Source organism: Chaetomium fimeti, assembly GCF_033439085.1.
Source record: "Chaetomium fimeti strain CBS 168.71 chromosome Unknown B0H64scaffold_6, whole genome shotgun sequence".
Classification (NCBI taxonomy): Eukaryota; Fungi; Ascomycota; class Sordariomycetes; order Sordariales; family Chaetomiaceae; genus Chaetomium; species Chaetomium fimeti.
This window is the reverse complement of record NW_026944334.1, coordinates 1,606,340-1,626,397: the sequence shown is the minus strand read 5'-3', so window position 1 is coordinate 1,626,397 and position 20,058 is coordinate 1,606,340. Positions and strand designations below refer to the sequence as shown.

Below are 20,058 nucleotides of genomic sequence, written 5' to 3'. Positions count from 1 at the left end.
GATAAACAAGCTGCATCCATTTGAATGGCAACACGGCGACCACGGAAGGTTGCATCACATATGGGAGGTCTTTCAATTGGGTCCTGCGCATGCAATCCTTTGTGCTCAACACCTCAATCCCATGTATCCTATTGCCCCAAATATCTACCCGGAAAATCCGTCCATCATGTGCCAGATCAGTGAACCATTATTGATTATTTGTTTCCTACCTAGTTACTATGTGCCTACCTACTAAATATCTACTTCCATACTTCCTCAACAGTACGACTAAAAGTCATGATGCAAGTTGAACGAACACGACGTTTAAGATTACGCCTCCACAACCCCACAGAGGTGAGGATGGTGCTAATATCAATTCGCGGATGCAGGAACCGTTAACTCACGTTAGGGGCCGAGGGATTCGCGGGCGGTGTGCGGCGTCGATGCGCTTTCTTGCCGGGCCCCATCCCGAATTTGGACTGGGTTCACTGTGAGACTGTGGAGGCCCTCGATCGGGGCCCACAAGAGCTCTGCAACTGATAGCAGCAGGGGTCCCCGCTCCGGTTTGGCGCTGTCTCTCCCCCGCCTGCCGCAATCCGCAATCCGGCAAAGTGCGCCCCCGTTGTTGAATCTAAGCAAAAACCTCCGTTGTCCGTTTCCCGATCTTAATTTCGTCTCGTTCCCAGAGATTCTAGAGCCGAATCCCCCGACCCAAAACACACCTTCTCTCTCGCCACCTCCCGACGGCTGCCGCAGGACAGCACCGCCACCGTCCGGGTTGCGCGCGAACACCACGTCTCCGGAATAACTACCTTTACATAGGCAGTATTTCTCCCGGTCTCTGCTCTGGCAACGGTCCGCCGTGCGGCCCCGACGCCGTCGATCGGAAATAGGATAATAAATCAAAAAATAATACAAAGTTCAACCATGGGAAGGCGCCGACTCAACCCTGCTCTCGTCAACGCACAATGAACGGCGACGCGGGCCTAGTAGGCTGCCTTGTGGACAGGTTGACCACGAGAGTGCGTGCTCTATCTTTTTTTGGCGCTCCGTGACGCTCCCAGGCGCTTTTTGGGGTGCCTCTTATTCTACAAGATGGAATGGAATGGATCGACCGATGCTGACAATGTCGCACACAGCTTCCCCACCGCACCGGCACGCCAACCCAGGACCTCTCCCAGGATGACATCGTCTCCATCACCCGCGCCTCGCTGGTCAAGATCAGCGCCTCCTCCATCACCCTGATCCTCGATGCCCTCCTGACCCTGCTCGAGGAACTCGCCCGGCCATACAAGACCGTCCATTCGCACCCACCCCATGTGCTCCTCTCCGAACTCTACGTCGTCGAGCTCATCGCCGACTGCTGCGCCAGCAATTGGTATCGCAAAGGGTCTAGCGACAAACCGGCCCCTTCCCCCATACCCGATGACTCCTTATCTCCTTCACAGCGAGCCGCTTTCCCCAATCCTGAACCACTCAGCGATGTACAGCTCAGGCGCATGTTCGAGGCCACCAAGGTCCTCTTCGAACCCATCCCAGATAATTACTCGATCCCGCCCAAGGCGATACTAGACGATTCCTCCGCCAAGCACATAACGACCTCCGGTCTTGAAGAACCCACACGAACGCCGCTCTCGGCCTCGTCCAGTGAGGCTCCGGACACGCGAAACCTCCTCCAAGCCCATGCGGGCGCCGTCGAAGCAAACGTCAAGCTAATCGTCGAGTACGTAACGGCGTCGTCATGGCCCGCCGGTTTTGAATTCTTCCGGAACATCATGTACTTGGCCCGGAACGTACCCCCTCAGGGAGCTGCCGTAGCCCCGAGCCCTACCGCTGCCGATGACGAGCGAGCCGCGCTTATCATGCTGCGCCTCGTCTCGTTCTTTTGGGCCGACAGCCAGAAACTGAGTCTCGTCGTGCAAGAGCTCTGCTCCAGCTTCCTGCACTACCGCAAGTCCTTCCAGAACACCATCGCCGTCGTCATGCCCCAGATCATCACCCGCTGGTTGGACAGGTACCCAGACGAGTTTGTCCAACTGCACTCCATGAGCAGTCCTAAGCGCCGCGATAATTCACCAGATACCCTGTTCGACATGACGCTGACGATCGGCGATAACGGACGCCGAAAGGGCATGTTTCCGATGCAGATGACGCTGCTGTTTCTCCAACCCGATGTCTTTGAAGTGGCCAGCAACATGCGCGAGTCCAAGGGGGCCAGCATCGCCAAGAAGGTACAGTTTCTAGACGGGCTCAGAAAGGCGCTCAGGAACCGCAACGAACAAGCCGCGTTTTGTCTAGTGCTGCTTCTCAGGGCCGCGCGGCACTTTGATGCCGAGAGCGACTCGGCGCTGATGAGCTACGCCATGGATGTGCAGGACGAGGTGCGGGATGCCGTGTTCCGGCGGTTCACACCCGGCGCAGAGGCCGTGTTGTACGAGCAGGACATCATGACAGCCGCCTTCGTGTCGCTGTTGCATCTCAATTTTGAACACTCGGTCGAGTCGCTCGCAGTGTCCTGTCTCTCCTCCTCGGCGCCGCACAGCTTCAAGATTGCCGTCGTCCAGGCGTGTGCCCACTTTGCGCGCTTGGAGAACAACCAAAAGTACCAGCCCCTTTTCAGCACCGTGAGTGCCTTCATTCAGGGCAAATTGCAGGTAAGTTTTACTCTTCAGCAATCACACATCTGTTCGCCGGTCCCCTGACTTCCAACCCCCAAGGCCATGGCCTCCCTCCTCGCCGATGGGTACATCGAAGACCACAGCGCCCAGCGCAACGCTGTGGAGAGCCCCCCGTCTATCAGCATGGTGTGCAATATCCTCGGCTTCCTCGACGCCTCGCCCATGACCCTTTTTGAGGGCCCGCCCGCGGACAAGGATGAGCGCGACCAGTTCTACGAGGAGAACCTGGGCGCACTCATCTCGTGCATCATCGCCGCTGATGAATCCGTCAGGCGACTGGCGACGGGCGTCGCCAAACGCTTGTTTGCGAAGGAAAAGGTTCTTGCGAACTTGAGGTCGTCTGAGGGACTCGGGACGAAGGCGTTTAAAACAAAGTTTTGGAGGTTGACGTACGTGCTGTTCCCGACTTCACGGGAATGAGGAATAGGGGCTAACAGAGAGCAGGTCGCTTATTCTCATCTCCATCTGTGACAAGGCGAGACTGCCCTGCACCGCCGAAGCTCTCAAGTCTATCAATGGGTACCTTGAATCAAGGCTACTTTTGCTGACGTCGATCCCGGTACGTAAATATTCCCTTCAAACCCATGTGGCCAATTCGCTAACCTTGGGTAGGAGTTGGGCCAAACCTCCGACGACATATCCGAGCGTACTGCCGCATCTAGCAAGCTGGAGAAACTATTTCTCGTCTCGCTTTGTTCGGCGGACATGGAAGCCTGCCAAACCGTCATCTCCTGCATCAGCACCTTCCTCGACGAGTGCCGCCTCATCGACACCGCTCCAGCGACGGCAAAGTCATCACTAACTCTTCTCCGTAATGGCGAAATCTTCGGCGAGATCTCATCGCGTGACTTCAGGTTCACCGGGATTGTGGCATTCCAAAAGAGGGTTAGGGCTCTCCTCAGGCGCATGCAATACCCCAGCGCCGGCATACTCGACGCCTGGGAGTTCGTTTTCGACAAGTGGCTGCAACTGTCCATGGAGATTTCACAAGCAGGCGCTGGCCAAGCTGTCACAGAGAGGATGGTGGCCGAGTGGCGGAACTATTCGGGTTTCCTCGCCTCGCTTGGAGGCATCTGTACGGCCGAGCAGGCTACCAACCTCGAGGAGCCTGCTATCAGCGGGCTAAAATGGATCGACCGGCTGTCGTCCGGGAACCACGAAGAACCGCTCCTAACGCGCTATCTCAGGCTGAGCATCCAGCTGCTGGCGTGCGCCAACGTCCGGGTCCGCGAGACCATGAGGGAGGTCCTCTCCTCCGAGGTGCCGCCATCCCTATTCCAGCCCCTGTTCAAGGCGCTCGAGACGGAGCTCGACGTGCTCTTCGCCGGTGCCCTTGAGCCGAGCGTCAAGGGTCAGGACAACGATATCATTTTTGCGGAGCAGTCTTCCTCGCTCCTAAAGGTCCTCGTCGAGCGACTCGACACGCCGTCGGATTTGGGCGCCGCATCGACCCTCCACCTGGGCGCCCTCTGTCTCAACTTTGCCAAAAGTCTTGACGGCGTCGCCGAGACACCCAACAGCCTCCGCGTGAAGATCAAGATTTGCCAACTCGTCGAAGCAGTGACCAAACGCAAAGAGCAGCTCAACCTGCGCGACGACGTGCGTATCCGCAACCAGCTGCTCGAGTACATCTTCCGTTGGATCGCCCGGCCACGCTCGCCCCGCGATTCCGCGCCGCATGCCGGCGGCCGCCAGGACGAGATGCTCCGCGTCCAGCGCGATCTCGACAAAGCCTGTCTCCGCTCCCTTTCCACACTCACTTTCAGGTTGCCCCTCCAGCCGGGCGACGGGCAGACTGACGTCGGCACCAGCGAGCTCAAGTCCCAAATGTTCCACCAATACTTCAACCGTTTCCTGTCTCTCCTCAACATAGACTCCAATGGGCCAGATTTAGGCCGCGTGGGGGAGCACCATGGCTACCACGGCAATCATTATTTTGGTTCCACTGGCAGCGGGGGCACGGCCACGTCGGAGGCATCGACGTCGGATCTGGCCATCACGATCCTGTCCAATCTCCTCAGCGCTAATATCGATGTCGGCCTCAAACACTCGCTGAGCATAGGGTACCACGAGAATCCCGACATTCGGACCGCATTTGTCAGAGTGTTGTACAATATCCTTGTTCAAGGGACAGAGTTCAACAACCTGAGCGATGCGGCTGTGAACGAGAAGTATGATAAGCTGTTGGATGTTAGTTTTGATCTCCTGTTCTCCCTTGTTGACGGTTGAGGAAAATGACTAACCAGCTGGGCAGCTTCTTGCGAGTGATCCGAGCTTGGCCGCAGCCATGAGCGCCGTCTGTCCCAGTCATGAGGTGGATGAGCTCACCATCTCATTGCTGAATATCTATGAGGCGAGAGGATCAAGTTACGTGCTTCTTGAGGCTCTTATAAAACAGGAAATCGAGGAAACAGGTGGGTTGTTCCCGTCAGCAAAAGCATCCCCGCAGGTCTTTGAACTGACGGTGCGGTAGATAACGAGTCTGAGCTCCTCCGCCGAACGTGCGTGGCCACCAAGATGTTGACCATCTTTGCCAAGTGGAAGGGCGTCGGCTACCTCAAGGACACGCTGCAGAACGTCGTTGAGCGGCTTATGATGACGTCTAAAGACCTAAGTCTGGAGCTTGACCCGGCTAGGGTTAGCTCTCCTGAGGAACTGCAGACCAACGCGAACAATCTGCAAATAGTCGCGCGGGTATTTATCGACAATATCTGCGGCTCGTCGTCGAGCATCCCGGCCTCGTTTCGCCAGATTTGCAGTATCGTATGTCACAGCCTGGTTTCTCGGTTGGGGTACGTACATGCTAACAACCCGCAGATCTCAGAAGCGGTTGTGGAGAGGTTTCCTGACGCCAAATACACCGCCGTCGGGGCGTTCATCTTCCTGCGCTTCTTTTGCCCGGCGATTGTCGCCCCTGAGGCCGAAGGCCTGGTGGCAACGCCGCCTTCTAAAGAGATGCGCCGTGGGCTGCTGCTCATCGCCAAAGTCATCCAGAACCTGGCAAATAACGTTCTGTTTGGCGCCAAGGAGCCGTACATGTTTCCGTTGATTGACTTCCTGACTAATAATATCTACAAAGTCACGACATTCTTGCGGGAGATCTCGGTGAGTCCGCTCATGTAAAAGCCGTCGGTCTTGGGGATGCTGAACTGACACCCGTACAGGTTCCGCCAACTGCCGTGGATACGACTGATCGGGGCGAGTCGTTCGAATTTGGCTCTTGCGTGGCCCTCCACAGGTTTCTGTACGAGCATTGGGACCACGTGCGCCAGCGGCTGGCCTCCAAAGAGAAGAGAGAGTTTGTGCGATCGCCGGCCGAGTCGACGAGGAGTCGGACGCCCGCGATTGAGCCGCTAAGAAACCTCATCATGAACCTGGGGCCACCGCCTCTGGCCGTGACGTGGAACCGACCGCAGATCTCGGGTAACAGCCCGCCGTCTTACTCCAGGTTCCAGGACTTCATGCTTCGAAACGCTTTTCGGAGCGCCGAGTCGTTCCTCACCGCCCGCGCCGTTTACGACGGTGGTGAGAGCAAGGACGGACTGTCCATTATCTGCATCATTCTACGCAACATCGACGGCGAGTCTATCGACTATGACACTCTGATTTACTGCTACCTCAAGATTGCCAGCCGGCTGTGGCACAGGCCTTTTGGTCTTCTCATCGATTCAACGTACTACAGCGGGCAGAATGAGCCCAAGGACGAGTTGTTCCACAAGCTTGAACTACTCACGCCACGAGAACTCTCCAGGCAACTCACGCGCATATACGTCTACAACATGAATAGCGCGTCGAAGAAGTGCCTGAGGCGGATCCTCCGAGTTTCCGCCAAAAGCGAGACGAGCGTGTTCAGCCCGGCGAACGTGCAGTACAATCTCATTGGGAGCCTGCAAGACCTGCAGGCCCACTTCCATCTCAGCCAGTTGCATCTTCCTAAGGAGACCATCAGCGTGGTGACGGACACGCGCTACGTGTTCCATCCGATCACTAGGCTATCGAAGTCCAAGGGCAAGGTTGACGTTATCATTAAGGTTGGCAGTCAGTTTGTACAGGTCACCACGACTAAAAAACAGGAAGTACCCGGCTTGCGCATGAGCACGACGGTCAACGACATCTTCCGGCTCGGCGATGTCGACGAAGCGCCCACCTCAATCCAAACAGAGGATGACTCGGCGTTCGGTCTCAGGGCCGACAACGGCAAGATCGTCATGTACTTCACCAGCTCCAGAAAGGCCGATATCTTACAGGCCATCCGCGCCGCAAAGACCAAATACGCCAAGGACACGAGGGCGACAAAGTCGTTTGAGCGTCTGATCCGGCCGCAGGACGTCCCGGGGACACTGCTAAATCTGGCCCTGACAAATCTTGCCACTCCCGATCCCGTCTTGAGGCTGTCGTCGTATAACCTGCTCAGTGCGCTGTGCAAGGCGTTCAAGTTCACGGCCGCGTCCAAGCTCATGAGCACTAGGGAGATCTCCGTGCCGATGGACCCGTCGCAGTTCATCATCAAGATCAGCAAGAGCTTGGCCCAGACCGAACCGCAGCTGACGGCGGATTTTCTGAATGAGTTCTTCGTTGGGTGGGATAGCTTCTTGGACGAGCAAAAGCCCCTGAGCTTGGCGTACATGGCGCCCTGGATCCCTGGGCTGCGGACGTCTCTCCTGGCGGGCGAGGTCGAGAGCGACAAGGCGAGGGAAAAGATTGCCGCCTTGTTCAGGAAGCTGATTGATGTCGCACTGTCGGACTTGACGCTCACGTTTGCGCTGGAACAGTCGGTTTGGCCGGTCATTTACCAGGATGAAGTCCTGCTGGATATCTTCCTCGAGGAGATCATCAAAGCGGCCCTCGCCCACGGGTTCGAGGATGACCAGACCGAGACGTTGACTTCGATCGCCAACGCCATCGGCACGATCACCCTGAGGGGCAAGGTCATCTCACGTCTGCGGAAAGCGCTCAATCGGTCGTCGTTGCGGCCGACCAAGTCGCTGCCCGACAATGCGGTGTGGAACGAGATCTGCGTGCTGCTGCAGTTCTGTCTGGCGCTGTCGTTCGACAGCGGCGTGCAGGCCCAGACGTACATGCCGGAGATCTTCCACGCCGTCACGATGCTTGCGAACACGGGCATGCCGGACGTCAGAGTGGTCGTCCACCGGCTGCTCATCAACACGGTCCACTCGGCGTGCACCTCCTTTGCGCTCGACGAGGACAGGCTTACCAAGCTGAGAGCAACACTCGAGACGCTGTCGGACCCGAAGAATGACATCTTTGTCAACTCGGTCACCTTCATGCGCGATGGCGCATCCATCTCGACGAACCAGGAGGCCGGCCCGACGCTGGCCGCGACGGAGAACCTGGCTACGATTCTGTTCGAGACGTGCGCCGTTGCAGCGCCGTCGGTCGATATGGCCAACGTCTGGCGCTCGAGGTGGATGAGCCTGGTCGCGAGCACGGCCTTCCAGAACAACCCCGCCATCCAGCCCCGTGCGTTTACCGTCATGGGCTGCCTCGCGCGCGAGGAGGTTGACGATGACCTGCTGTACCAGGTTCTTGTTGCGCTGCGCAATAGTGTGGGCCGCTTCGGCGAGGACAGCAACAGCGACATGCTCGTCGCCATCGTCACCTCTCTATCCAAGATGATGGCCAAGTTGCCGTCGGCCTCCCGCTACGGTCTGCAACTCTTCTGGCTCGCCATCTCGCTGCTGCGGCTGGTGCCGTCCAACCTGTTCAACTGCACCGCCATGTTCCTCGAGGCGGTGCTCACCAACATCAGCACGACCGGCGACATGCGCGGCGGCGGCGACAAGGTGGTGCCGTACCTGCTGCAGGGCCGGAACCAGCTCGAGGATGCGGCTCTACCGTTGGATGACGCCTACGGGATCCACTTCAACAGCGAGAACTTCCACTACGCCGCGTGCGCGTGCCTCGTGAGGGGGCTGACGGATGGCGTCACCAAGACCACGGCGCTGCGGGTCCTGACCTCGTTCCTGGAAATGACCATCCCCATGAAGACCAACCCCGGCGGCGGCTCGACCAGCCGGGGCGAACGAGACATCCACGATCTCGCGGCGTCCCCGTACATGACGCTCGTCCTGGCGCGCACGGCGTCGATCGACGAGCTGCGCGAGCACCTGTGGGCGGCGGGCATCAACGTCAGCCTCTCGGGCGTGTCGGACCCGGCGGCGCTGCGCGCGGAGCAGGACCTGGCGCGGCTCAAGGACAAGGACCTGCTGCTCAACACGGCCGTCGAGCTCGTCGACTTCCAGTACCTCGAGGACGCGGTGCAGAACCGCAGCCTGCAGTGGCTGAACCGCATTGCGCTGAGCCGGCCGGCGGTCGCGATGCATCTGTATGTTTTACTTTCTCTTTCTATTTTGCTCCATTCTACCCACCCTATTTTATCCCCTCCCCCCCAAAAAAGAGAACCCCCCGACTAACCCACCCCACCCCACCACACAGCTGCGCCCCCATCATCTCCCTGCTCGACGACATCCTGCTGCACTGCCAGTCGTCGGCGACGCTCGAGTCGGCGCACGTGCTGCTGCAGACGCTCACGTCGAACCCACGCTTCTCGGCCTCGTCCCTCGACGCCTCGGCCGCCGCCCTCAACGACACGCTCGACGACCTCGGCTTCGCGGGCCTCTGGCGCAGCTGCTCCTTCAACCTGGCCCAGGAGCAGCAGGACCGTACGTGCTTTGGGTTGACGGAGAAGTTGATTGAGGTGAGTTCCTTTACTTTTTTTGGGAGTTTTCTTTTTATTGAAGGGTGGAGTGGGTGTTGCATTGGGCGATCGAACGTGTCTTTGGCTGACTTACTGGGTGTGTTGTAGCTCATCATTATTTGAGGGTGATTGATGGGCCGGCCGCGTTTGGCCGGCCTGGTGTCAGGCCTACGGGAGTGCGATGGAATGCGGGTGGTGTTTGTTCGAAAGGGGAAAGGAACGTGGGAACGCGGAACAGGGAAGGGGGGGTGTCAATCTCGTTGCTCTGTTGTTTGTTGGACGGCGTGGGGGTTGGTTGAATATACCAGTTTCTTTCGCTTTACACGATGCGATGGCCAGCGGGAGTCACCTATCTATGTTGCACGTCGAGGCATGGTGCTGGTGTTTTCTTCAAGCATGCGTTTTTCAGCGAGGAGACAAAAATTGGATGGGGTTTTTCATAGCGGAAGGTGGGGAGCATGGTTTGAGGAGTTGTGTGTTTGAGTGCTGGTGGGTTTGTGGTTCTACTACGAATTCAGGCTACGAAGCTATCTGTCTTCGGTCTTGAAAAACCGAGGTTGGGTTGGTGAAGGGCCGAAGATGAAAAAATGAAAATTGTTTTAGCCGTTGATCCTGTTTGATGCCGTGCTCGATGCGTGATTTTCGCTTCCTCGTTCCTACCACCACCATGTATTGCTTTCCTGCCTAGGATCTACATCTTCGTTGCAACAGATGCGAAAATCTAACGGCCTCCTAGATCGGCCTTCATCCTGCGGAAGAAGAAAAAAATTTACATACATCCTATGTGGTTAACGTTACACCCCACCCCCCTCCGGCCGTGCTCCTCGGCCAACAAACCGGGGATGTGGAGATTCTAGGCCCGTCCCCCCGGCCGGCCGGCCGTGTTCTAGCCTCTCTCCCACCACACACTCCGAGAATTGGGAAGTTTTCCAGCTGAGATTTACCGGTGCCTGATTTATCCTACTCCTATCTCGGCCCCAATCACATCGGCCGGCGCCGGCGCCGGCACCGGAGGCTTTCGGAGTGTAGACAAACTCGCAGATGGGTGTGTGCAGTTCCTGGTTCTAGACAAAAGCCATGTCTCGGCACATGCCATTTGGACGTCGGGCTCGAAAGTGGGCGAACGGCGGCAATCATGGCGTTAATCTCTCCTGCGCCGCTGACGTGCGTTTTTCCCCCTTCTCCTTGCTTCTCCTCCTGCAGTTCCATGCTGTCGGTGCTGGCCATGGCCAGGGTGCCATGCGAGACAGCTGAAAAAGGTAGGGGGGGGTTCAAGCACCTTGTGCCACTGCCCCGCTGCGCAGCTCACGCAGTGTCCCCCTCCATGCCGCGCGGGTTGGGCCGGGATGGGTCCGGCCGGGGTTTTGGCCGACCTGTTTGATTCGACGGTGATGGAAAGTGGGTTCGCAAGCCCAGATCGACGAGGCACAGTCCGGTCAGGCGGTCGTGGTCTCGTTTCTCTCATACCTCCATACGGTAAAAGGTGCTCGGTGAGCTGACGGATTACGGATTATGTACAAGAGCTTACCAAGAGTCCCTCCAGACATGCAAACACCTAAAATGGGATTTTAAACGGACGGGTAAAGCGAAGTATATACGGATACGACGTAACTCCTCCAAGGAGTCATTCGGGGTCATGCTGAGTAATCGAAATTTCGGAAAAGTGCGAAGTCCGTACGGTAACCCCGACCTGCCCGTGGCTTTCCAATCGTTCGTAATCATTGACCAAACTTGGTGGTATCTGGATTCAAATACCTGCTTCGGTATCGCTTAACGCAACAAGATACAATGCAGATCCGGCCCGACAAAACCGTACTCTGTAAGAGGGTACGGATAGTGATTGGTGATTAAACATGTCACCGGACACTTGTAAACGAGTTCGGTGCCATCTCGTAATGGGATCGATGCGGAGATGCACGACTTTGGGCCTTCTAGAAAAACTCTGTCGTGGGATGGGTGCATCGAAACACACATCCGGCACCGGAAAAGCAAAGAAAGAAAAAACTAGCACATGGTGTTGGGAAGTGATACATACCACATATGTCACAAAAAAAGAAAGGATTCGGCCGTTCGGTCGGGCATCGGGGTTGGAGGTCGCGCTGTGTGAGACGAATGAGCAAGAATCGGAGTCGAGACCGATTCCGTCCGGCGGCTTTCGAGGCGCTGTTCAACTGCATCGGCGTCTTCCGAAGGGCCTGTGCTCTCTTCCCGAAAGCCGTCTCCCACCCCTTTCTGGGGCTGGTGCACCCATTTTTAGCGTGGCCGGCAGCATGTCCTGCATTAGCTCGCTGCGATGCAACACAAGGAAAAGGGACATTTCCGCCGGCCCTTGCGCCCTCCCACCCGCATCGTCGGGAAGGATGGCATTTTTCATGCAACCATGGAAGAATTTTTCTTCCTGCTTTTTTGCGCCTGTTGTCGGCGGCAACGTGGTACGGGGAAAATTTTTCTTCTCGGCGGTGTGGCTGCCACATGCGGCAGCTAAGGATTTGTTGTCGGTCTCGCAATTTGTTAACCTCTTAGTTTTGGGCGCACCCCTATTTCTAGCCCGACATACAAAGTCTGCTGGTTGTGCCCTAGGTTTGCGTTGCAGCATGCCGAGTTTTGAGCGAAAGCGCGAGACAGCGAGCCGAAGCCATGCAACGAGCAGATGCCAAGGCCGCGGTCGGCAGGGCATCATCATCTTGACGACTGATGTGCCATCTCTTTCGACTTGGACTTGGTTGAAGGATGGGAGGATGGGTGATCGGGCTGTTCTCGCCGCGAATTGCACTCATCAGTTCAACGACTCGAAACCATCAACCGAATCGCCAGGTGCGGGCCTGTCTCCGGTGCCCCGAGCTTCAAGCTCGACAAACACACCATGTTTCAAGGCAGAGCTCCTTGGTCCCTGAAATCGCAAAGATCAGCGGAGCTCGACCCTGGCAAACCTGAAGATGTTGGTGGAGGTCTGAGTCTTCTGCAGCGCGGGCGCAACGAAAAACGTCAACGGTCTCCCCAGGAGTCTGGGACACTGCCGCTTGTGACCACCCGGGGGCGCCGACAGCAGACAAGCCACAAGGGAAAAAAAAGATCTGCATCTGCCGCTTGGGGTAGGGCGGCCTCAGTACCCCATTGGTCCACTTTCCTCGATGGGAGTGGGCACCAAGACCTGATCTGGCAGATGCGTGGCACAGCCCAGGTCTTCGTGCAACCCCAGATCATGATTGGTGTCTTTCCTGCTGCAGAGGTGAGGGCGATCTGGACGCTGCAGGCCGGGATTTGAGAATCGGCGATGCAACAGGCTCGAAGACGGCATCATCCAGAACGTCCTACCCATCAGGAGCTGAGGACATGTTTCCAAGAGGTGGGACTGGTGGTCGAGAGTCACCGAAGCGTTGTTGGACCGGCTGAACGCACCGCAACACGTGGAGCTTAGTGCGCCAGATCTCTCGTGTCTACCGCATCACTTGTGTGCCGCATCACTGTCTGCCGATGCGAGTCATGTACACAGGAACAGAGGCACGAGAGAGGCCGCACGCACCACGTTGCGCAGCGACACCTAGGACTAGTCGGTGCCGACTGAGCAATCAGACCGAAGAAGTGACAAGCCATGCTGAGCGATCCAGCCGGGCAAGTGCAGCGAAGCTCTTTTGCATCTGGGTGTGAGTTGTTGCGGGCTGTGTCATTGGTTACCGACCGCCAGAATAGGGTTCAAAGCCGTGCCGGACAGAAATGCCAGAAACAGCAGGGGGGCGGCCGAACGACGCATCAGTCCATTGGCACTTTTGCGAAGGCAGCAGCGGTAACCACATGAACCGAAGTTCCCGCCGGATATGTCACCGGCCGAATATCTCAAGTCGCCGAGTTTGCTGAGCCTCTGAGCCGTCCTCGTCATCCTCACTCATCGGTTTCGCATGGGCCGGCTGTCAAAGTTGTTAGTCATATGGAGGAAGCCGTTGGAAAAGCGCAGTCGAGGCTGGCTCCGAAACCCCCGGTCCCGGTCGGCGTCGATCCCCCCTCCCCGTTCCCCGCATCAAACCCTTGAACCAACCAGGAACCCCGGCGTCAATCCCCGACCGTTATTCAGTCAAATGAATACACAGGAGCTGATAGAATGGAAATTGCGTGCAGTTCACATCTCGACCTGCAGCGAAACCAGGTTTCGGGGACTCGGAGACGTCCTTGTTAACAGGGTAGCTACGTAATGAGGTCCCTTTTCTGGCGGACTGGGAGTGGAGGGGATGACGGAGCGGAGCGAATCAACAAGCCGCAAGGCCGGGCCGCTCCCACCTCAACTCCGATGCTGCCGCGCCAAGCAAAACATCCAAGTCGTGGTCAAAGTCGTCGTACGCAGGACGGAGGAAAAAAGAGGAGCCTAGGGACAGCTCCCATTGTTTCGACTGACTCACGCGGGGGCGAGACCACACTGGTAGAATAGCAACTAATCACACAATACACAATAGTCATGGGAGCGAGTTAATATCGAGAAGTCGCACCCGCTTCGACTGCCAAGGTCATGTGATGTCCGGTCACGAGACCTTATACAGACATCCTCCCTCCGGAGCGGCATCCTCTCACAAGCAGTAATCTAACCAATGGGATTTCCGCGGTATATTGACCAAGAAATAAAGATTTGAAATCTAGAGAATGCAAACGAAACCTGGGAACTTGAAAACGAAACAGGATTTTTCGGCTTCGTGTTGAGCCGGTGGTACGGTTTGCAAGCCACATACTGTGAGATACTGTCGGTACATGCCTTCAAGGTTGCGCCACATCAACCTCCCTACGCGAACCATGCTGCCATGTTGATTCGCAAGGGCGAAAGTCAGATCAGCAGGTCGAAAACAGGAGATCAGCAAGCGAGCGTACGTACGCACGTAGGTATACTCGTATAACTAAGCACGCTGAGGTATGCTCCAGCTGGCATCTTTTGTTGAGCAAGTGTCAAAAGTGAACAGCCACACTGGATGTGCTGGATGGATGGTTCGTCGCCAGCTCGCTTCTCGGAGATGTGGCTAGTGCCGCGCAAGCCCTATGGCCGGGGGTTAAGCCGAAGCCCGCAAGTGGGTCTCAAAGCTCCCTCCACGGGCTGTTATGCCGCGGAAAAGCGGAGTGGTCGGTTGGCGGCCGCCCACTGTGGGCCGTGGGGATCTCGCCCTGAACATCACGCTCCAACGAATGGTGATGATGAGGTCGTTGTGGCTCCTGATACACCGTCCATGGCGACCGTACCTGCGTACATAGCTGGGGTGGATGGCGCAGGGCCGTTCAGATTGTGCTGGATCCCGGGAAGGATCCGGCACCCGAAAGCGCGGCGGTCGGCTTAGTTGATTTGCTATTGGGAATGCCGAGTGGCAGTGCGAAATGCGATTTCGGATGGTCACACTGTCCAGAAATGTCAGCCATACGAATAACTCCACAGTACCTACAGAATATCCACCTATCTCGAGCCTATTTACCCATCCTGGCGTTCATTTTCTGTGATCACTTGGCGTGTGCTCGAACCCGAGACCCACTCCTCCTCGGAGGTTCAACCGGCAACCAGCCAAGCATCGATCTTGATCTAGACACTGCCAGACGACACACACACTGGTCAGCATTTGGTCAACACGTTCAGCTTTGGGTCGGGGTCGCATCCGTTTTCCGCACTGCATCTGGGTATCTCGTATTTTGACGACCTCGACGCGCATTGTATTAACAAACCCTTGATAGAAAAGTGTCTAGAACGCTTCTTACCGAGATCTAGACTGCCCGACGGATTACCATGCCATCGATCGATCTATTCAGCTAGGAAATGGCAGATGTTAGGGTTCGCTACCTGATAGGCTACGGAGAAAAGCCCTTGTCAAAGATGGTGAGGGAACATGCTGGATGAGCCGAGTTCGTTCTCGCATCAAACGGTTCGCGCGAGCGCTGCATCAGCTGCTGTTGGATTTTCATTCATCTGCAGGCTCGAGCAAAAGCCAAGGCGGCCAGGCCCCTCGGCCAACCAGAAAGACCGGACCGAACTCCTTCGTGGGGTCTGGACTGGACATGTATTTCGTACACTGTTCATCTACAAGCCGAGGTATCCCCCCTCCGGACACGACCGGGTACCCTGTCCCCTGTCCCCCATCAAATCGCATCGCCCACCCGCAGTCAACGGACCTGCGCCCACCCCTGCACGGTGTCTTGGCTTCGCGCCTTTCTGGCCCTGCCGACGTCATCACCCTGGTGTCTTCTCTGCAGTCACCCCATAACCTATTAGTCACGCACCCTCCCGAGGTCGAACATTGTCATTTAGTCACTTGAGTATAAAGGAATCCAGGTCGAACGTTTCCCACCATCAGGGCATATTTGCCACACACATCCATTCCCAATCAGCACGCAATCAGCTCCCGACAACATGACACAAAACCAGAGTCGGCCACTTTTCATCCAACACCACCACACACAAGACGCAGAACAATATCTTCAACCACCACCCATCGACTTCTGCGATAGTGCACGCTACGCCGACTTGCTCGATATCAATTTCGGCATCGATTCCAACAGTTTGAACAGTTTCCAACACGACAACAGCCTGTCGGCCTCTCCGGTTTCGACACAATCCTTGCTGTCGCAATACTCACCTTTATCCGCTTTCGAGGGTCTGCCCACTCCGCTTCTGGCAGAGCCCTCTTTGTTCCCATCTCCTCGACAAAGCGGCCAGGCCGCCCCATACTCATCCACCGATTTCCTATTAAAACCCAACGCGATGCAATCGGAATGGGCACGCAACGGTCGGATGACCCCCGGTGAGCTTTACCGCTTGCACATCCGCCATTCATCTCAGTCGTCCATGGGCTCAAATAGGCCCGCTTCGCCATTTCCCCAAGTCTCTCAAGTCGCCATGAACGCCTCGAATGGAGATCTTTTCCACGGCTCCGGGAGCGCAGACGACGTAAACCACTACCAGCTAGCACCGAAGTCCTTTTCCGGTGTAACCTACGATCGCTTCTACGCCCCCCCTCCCTCCGGGTCCGCCGACACCACCGGCGTCCCCGGTTACTCGTACCAGTCTACCGCGCCAGGACGCATGGACAACTCAAATTTCCTCCTCCCCGAGCATCCGGCTGGGGCGCCGAGGTCACAGCCCCCATCGGCAACCAGCTCAATCGCACCCGACTCACCCGCCACGCCGGCGGGGGGCGAGCTCGACGGGGACAGGAGTGGTGGTACTGGTGAGACCTGCCCGGAGTCTTTCGATTACTATGCAATTGCATGTTGCTCACCACCGCATGACGATGCAGTCCACCCTCCTGTCCCTAAGCTCGAACGCACCACAACGGATGCGTACGCAGACGAGCTCTACAACGAAAACTTCGCCGCCATGTCGCAGTCATCGGCCCAGACGTCGATATCACCCACGAGCGATCTCTTCAGCCAACGACTACAGGCCGCCAACAACCAGCGTTTCTCAGCGGCAACGAACTCGCCCGTCTCGTCGATATCCCGCGACCGGTCGCCGTTCCGCACCGGGTCGCCCATGGCTGCGATTCCCGTAAGTGACTACCGCTCTGCGATGGGGTTGCATACGCGTTTTGGGACGGCGCAGCAGTCGCGGGATCAGAGCAGAGCCATGCACAACGCCCAGGCAGTGCGTCAGCAAATCGGAATGGCCACGCCCCAGACCATCTCGCCCAAGGATGCCATGCTCGAGTACCGCGATACCGAGGGTGACAACAACTTCCCGCTGTTCCCTCAGCGGAATACCACCGGTTTTGACGCAAACGCAATCAACAAGGCGGCTGCCGCGCACAGCCAACAATTGTTCGGCAGCATGTCCATGGACCCGGTCAACGACTACCTCATCACGAGCGTACCAACACCGCAGTTTCCGTTTACGAACCAGCCGCAAAGCACGATGCATTCGACTGGCAACCCGTCAAGGGCGACGACGGTGGATACGGGGGCGAGCGAGCACGGCGTCGCCCCCCAACGACCGGCGGATACCCGCGCAGACGGCGGTACTTATACGTGCACGTACCACGGCTGCACGCAGCGCTTCAAGACGCCAGCAATCCTGCAAAAGCACAAGAGGGAAGGCCACCGGCAGGCTCACGGCCTCAGCGGTTCGGGCACGGCATTGGGCCTGGTCGACACGCAGGCCGGGCCGCACAAATGCGACCGCATCAACCCGAGCACCGGGAAGCCATGCAACACCGTCTTTTCAAGGCCGTACGATCTTACCAGGCACGAACACACAATCCACAATGCCGAAAAGCAGAAAGTCCGTTGCCATATCTGCTCCGACGAAAAGACATTCAGCAGGGCCGACGCACTCACTCGGCACTATCGCGTGACTCACGGCGACGTTGAGATCCCCGGCAAGCACCGCAAGCGTGGAGGCCAAGCCTAAAGCCGCTACGCTACCATGCTGGCTCCGACGCGAGTTTACACCAACATCCCAGCTCTGTGAGCGGCACGCAGCATGTCGCACCTGGGCCTGGCACTCCTTCGCGGTTTTTTGCACGCCGATGACGTCGACACACTTGGTCTCGTCTGAGGCTGCTGTGACAAATCGACAATTGCGCCTCTGCTATTGGTCAGGCATGCCCGAGGCAACCCCTCCTTACCGCACGGTCTTTCTGCAGGGACCCACTGCCGCTGGCTATTTCGAGCACATTCTGGGGCTGCCGCACAAGGACCCTGCTGATCTTTTGGGGGGGTTGCGCTGTCGACGTCTTCGCGATCAATCAACGAACGCGAATGACGTCATACCACGGCCGGTCGACATCACCAATCCGGCTTTCGGGGCATGCTTCAGGTCAATTGGCACCCAAAGCTCGACTCCGATGGTTACTTCATTTCATTCTCTCTGGGACGACTTCACAACGTCCCTACTCTACCATTCTCAATGTCACATTTTACCCGCCTAACATTTTTATTACCGCCACTATCGGACTTTCGAGGTCACTTTTTGGACACACTCGGTTTCTCCTTCTTTGGTTTTTTTCTTTTTCATGAGCGTTACGATGACACCGGTTTGAGCCGGGAACGATAGACTGTACAACAGCATGTACCATGGCAGCGTGTATAGCATGGGTCCGATCTTTTCCTGGTAGTTTTCTCATTATGGGACATGTCATGGCATCATCCGACCTACGCTATAGACTAAAAAAGACCCCCGGGGGCACTGGAGCGGGAAAACTTGGATTTCACGGTTAGCATTAGGGTTGCGAAGGAGCATTCAATCAAGCGTTTTTTTTTTTTTTGGAAGCAGATTCCATGAATTTTAAGTGCCACAACATGAAAGAGTGAAAATACCGATATCTTGTTCTGAACGGAGCGCCATCAGCCGTACACCCAAATCACCACAGCAATCCACGTCACTCCACTCCATACAAGTTAAATCCCATCCCCTCCTGCAAGCCCCAAAGTGAAAAAAAATATTACACAACAGCATACATGCACAGCCCTGCCGCAGAGCGCCGGCCGGCCCGCCATACGCTGTAAGTATGTACCAAGTAAACTCGCTACAGGCTAGCCGGCCCTGTCCCGTACGGGGCCCAATTCCAAGGATCAGCACCCAGGTTCCCGCTGCCCATTCCTGGCCGAACAGCGCGGGGCTTGTGACGTAGTATGGCCTGATGAGGGGTGCACTCCAGCACCTAACCCAAAGTGCTGTTGCGGGCATCACAAGCATCACGGGCATCAACGGGCGTCACTTTGCTGTCACTGCGTGCACTGCAATCTGGGAATGCCCCCCCCCCGTATTGGGAAATCTTCACTGTGGGTAGGGTTGGTGGGAACCACTCGTCATGAACATGCCCTCGCGGGGGACACGTATCTTCTTCTTTTTTTCTGCGCACCTTTTGGTGACGAATTGATTGCTGCCGCGACCAGGGATGGCCTGGCCTGGCGATGTGTCTCCATACGTAGCGTGCCAGAGTGTCTCGTGGCCCTGTCTGATGTACTGTGCAGTGTAGATGACTCGGACGTTTCTGACGTCGTTGAGGTGGGATAGGGACGGTTGACAAACGGGCAAGGGGGGGGGGTTCCCATCTCGTCCCATCTCGTCGCGCATCTCAGTTTTTTTGTTGTTGCCGGGCTTTGGGCATCGGGACTTGGGATGATATCGGCAGTGATCGGGCCCTACAGTCCTAGACAGCCCGACAGCGGTTGATGACGAGTCGACTCATATTTGATACACTGGACGTCAACGTAATCCAGGCCGCTCTCGACGCACATGGTGATGCAGTAACCGGCGGACATTACACAGTAGCTGCGATCCCCCAGAAACCGAGAAACGATTAACACCTACAGGATCTCGATCTGAACCGCTTGCTGCACGTAACCGACATCCATCTAAGCCCCAATCGAACTGCCTGCCCTGACATGCACCCGGGAAGAACTCCGACCCCCCACACCCCCCGATACCGTCGGCAAAGGCGTCATGAAGAAGCCACCGAAGGGACGGAACATACCACCTTCCCAAGGATGGACCCGGCGATCCCCAGGTTCCACCTCCCACCAAACTCCCCCGAAAACATCATACAGCTTGCCGGAACGGCCAACGTCCGGTTCTAACACGAGATCGTTGACGGTAAAAATGCACATCAACATGGCCCCAACCACGGTTGACATGAGGGATCCATGACGACGATCAGCGGACAACAAGTGGGAGAGATGACAAGTTGATGAGCCGGTGAGGTAAAGCCATGATGACTCGATGGCACT

General features: G+C 56.8%; 3 protein-coding genes across 3 annotated transcripts; all 3 read left to right on the top strand.

Annotated features, from left to right (window-relative positions):
* Positions 1-947: 947 nt before the first annotated feature.
* Positions 948-9,483, top strand: B0H64DRAFT_327865 (uncharacterized protein; the record flags this gene model as incomplete). Its single annotated transcript, XM_062800807.1, has 10 exons — positions 948-1,001; positions 1,119-2,633; positions 2,697-3,046; positions 3,102-3,216; positions 3,270-4,847; positions 4,912-5,071; positions 5,131-5,420; positions 5,475-5,762; positions 5,822-9,003; positions 9,114-9,483. 10 exons carry the CDS (start codon positions 948-950, stop codon positions 9,481-9,483), a joined length of 7,902 nt encoding a protein of 2,633 aa, XP_062656873.1.
* Positions 9,484-11,034: 1,551 nt separating this feature from the next.
* On the top strand, positions 11,035-12,311 carry B0H64DRAFT_211265 (uncharacterized protein). Its single transcript, XM_062799434.1, has one exon. It carries the CDS (start codon positions 11,229-11,231, stop codon positions 12,267-12,269), a length of 1,041 nt encoding a protein of 346 aa, XP_062656872.1. The 5' UTR covers positions 11,035-11,228; the 3' UTR covers positions 12,270-12,311.
* Positions 12,312-16,228: 3,917 nt separating this feature from the next.
* Positions 16,229-17,737, top strand: B0H64DRAFT_444617 (uncharacterized protein; the record flags this gene model as incomplete). Its single annotated transcript, XM_062806797.1, has 2 exons — positions 16,229-16,559; positions 16,629-17,737. 2 exons carry the CDS (start codon positions 16,229-16,231, stop codon positions 17,735-17,737), a joined length of 1,440 nt encoding a protein of 479 aa, XP_062656871.1.
* Positions 17,738-20,058: the final 2,321 nt, after the last annotated feature.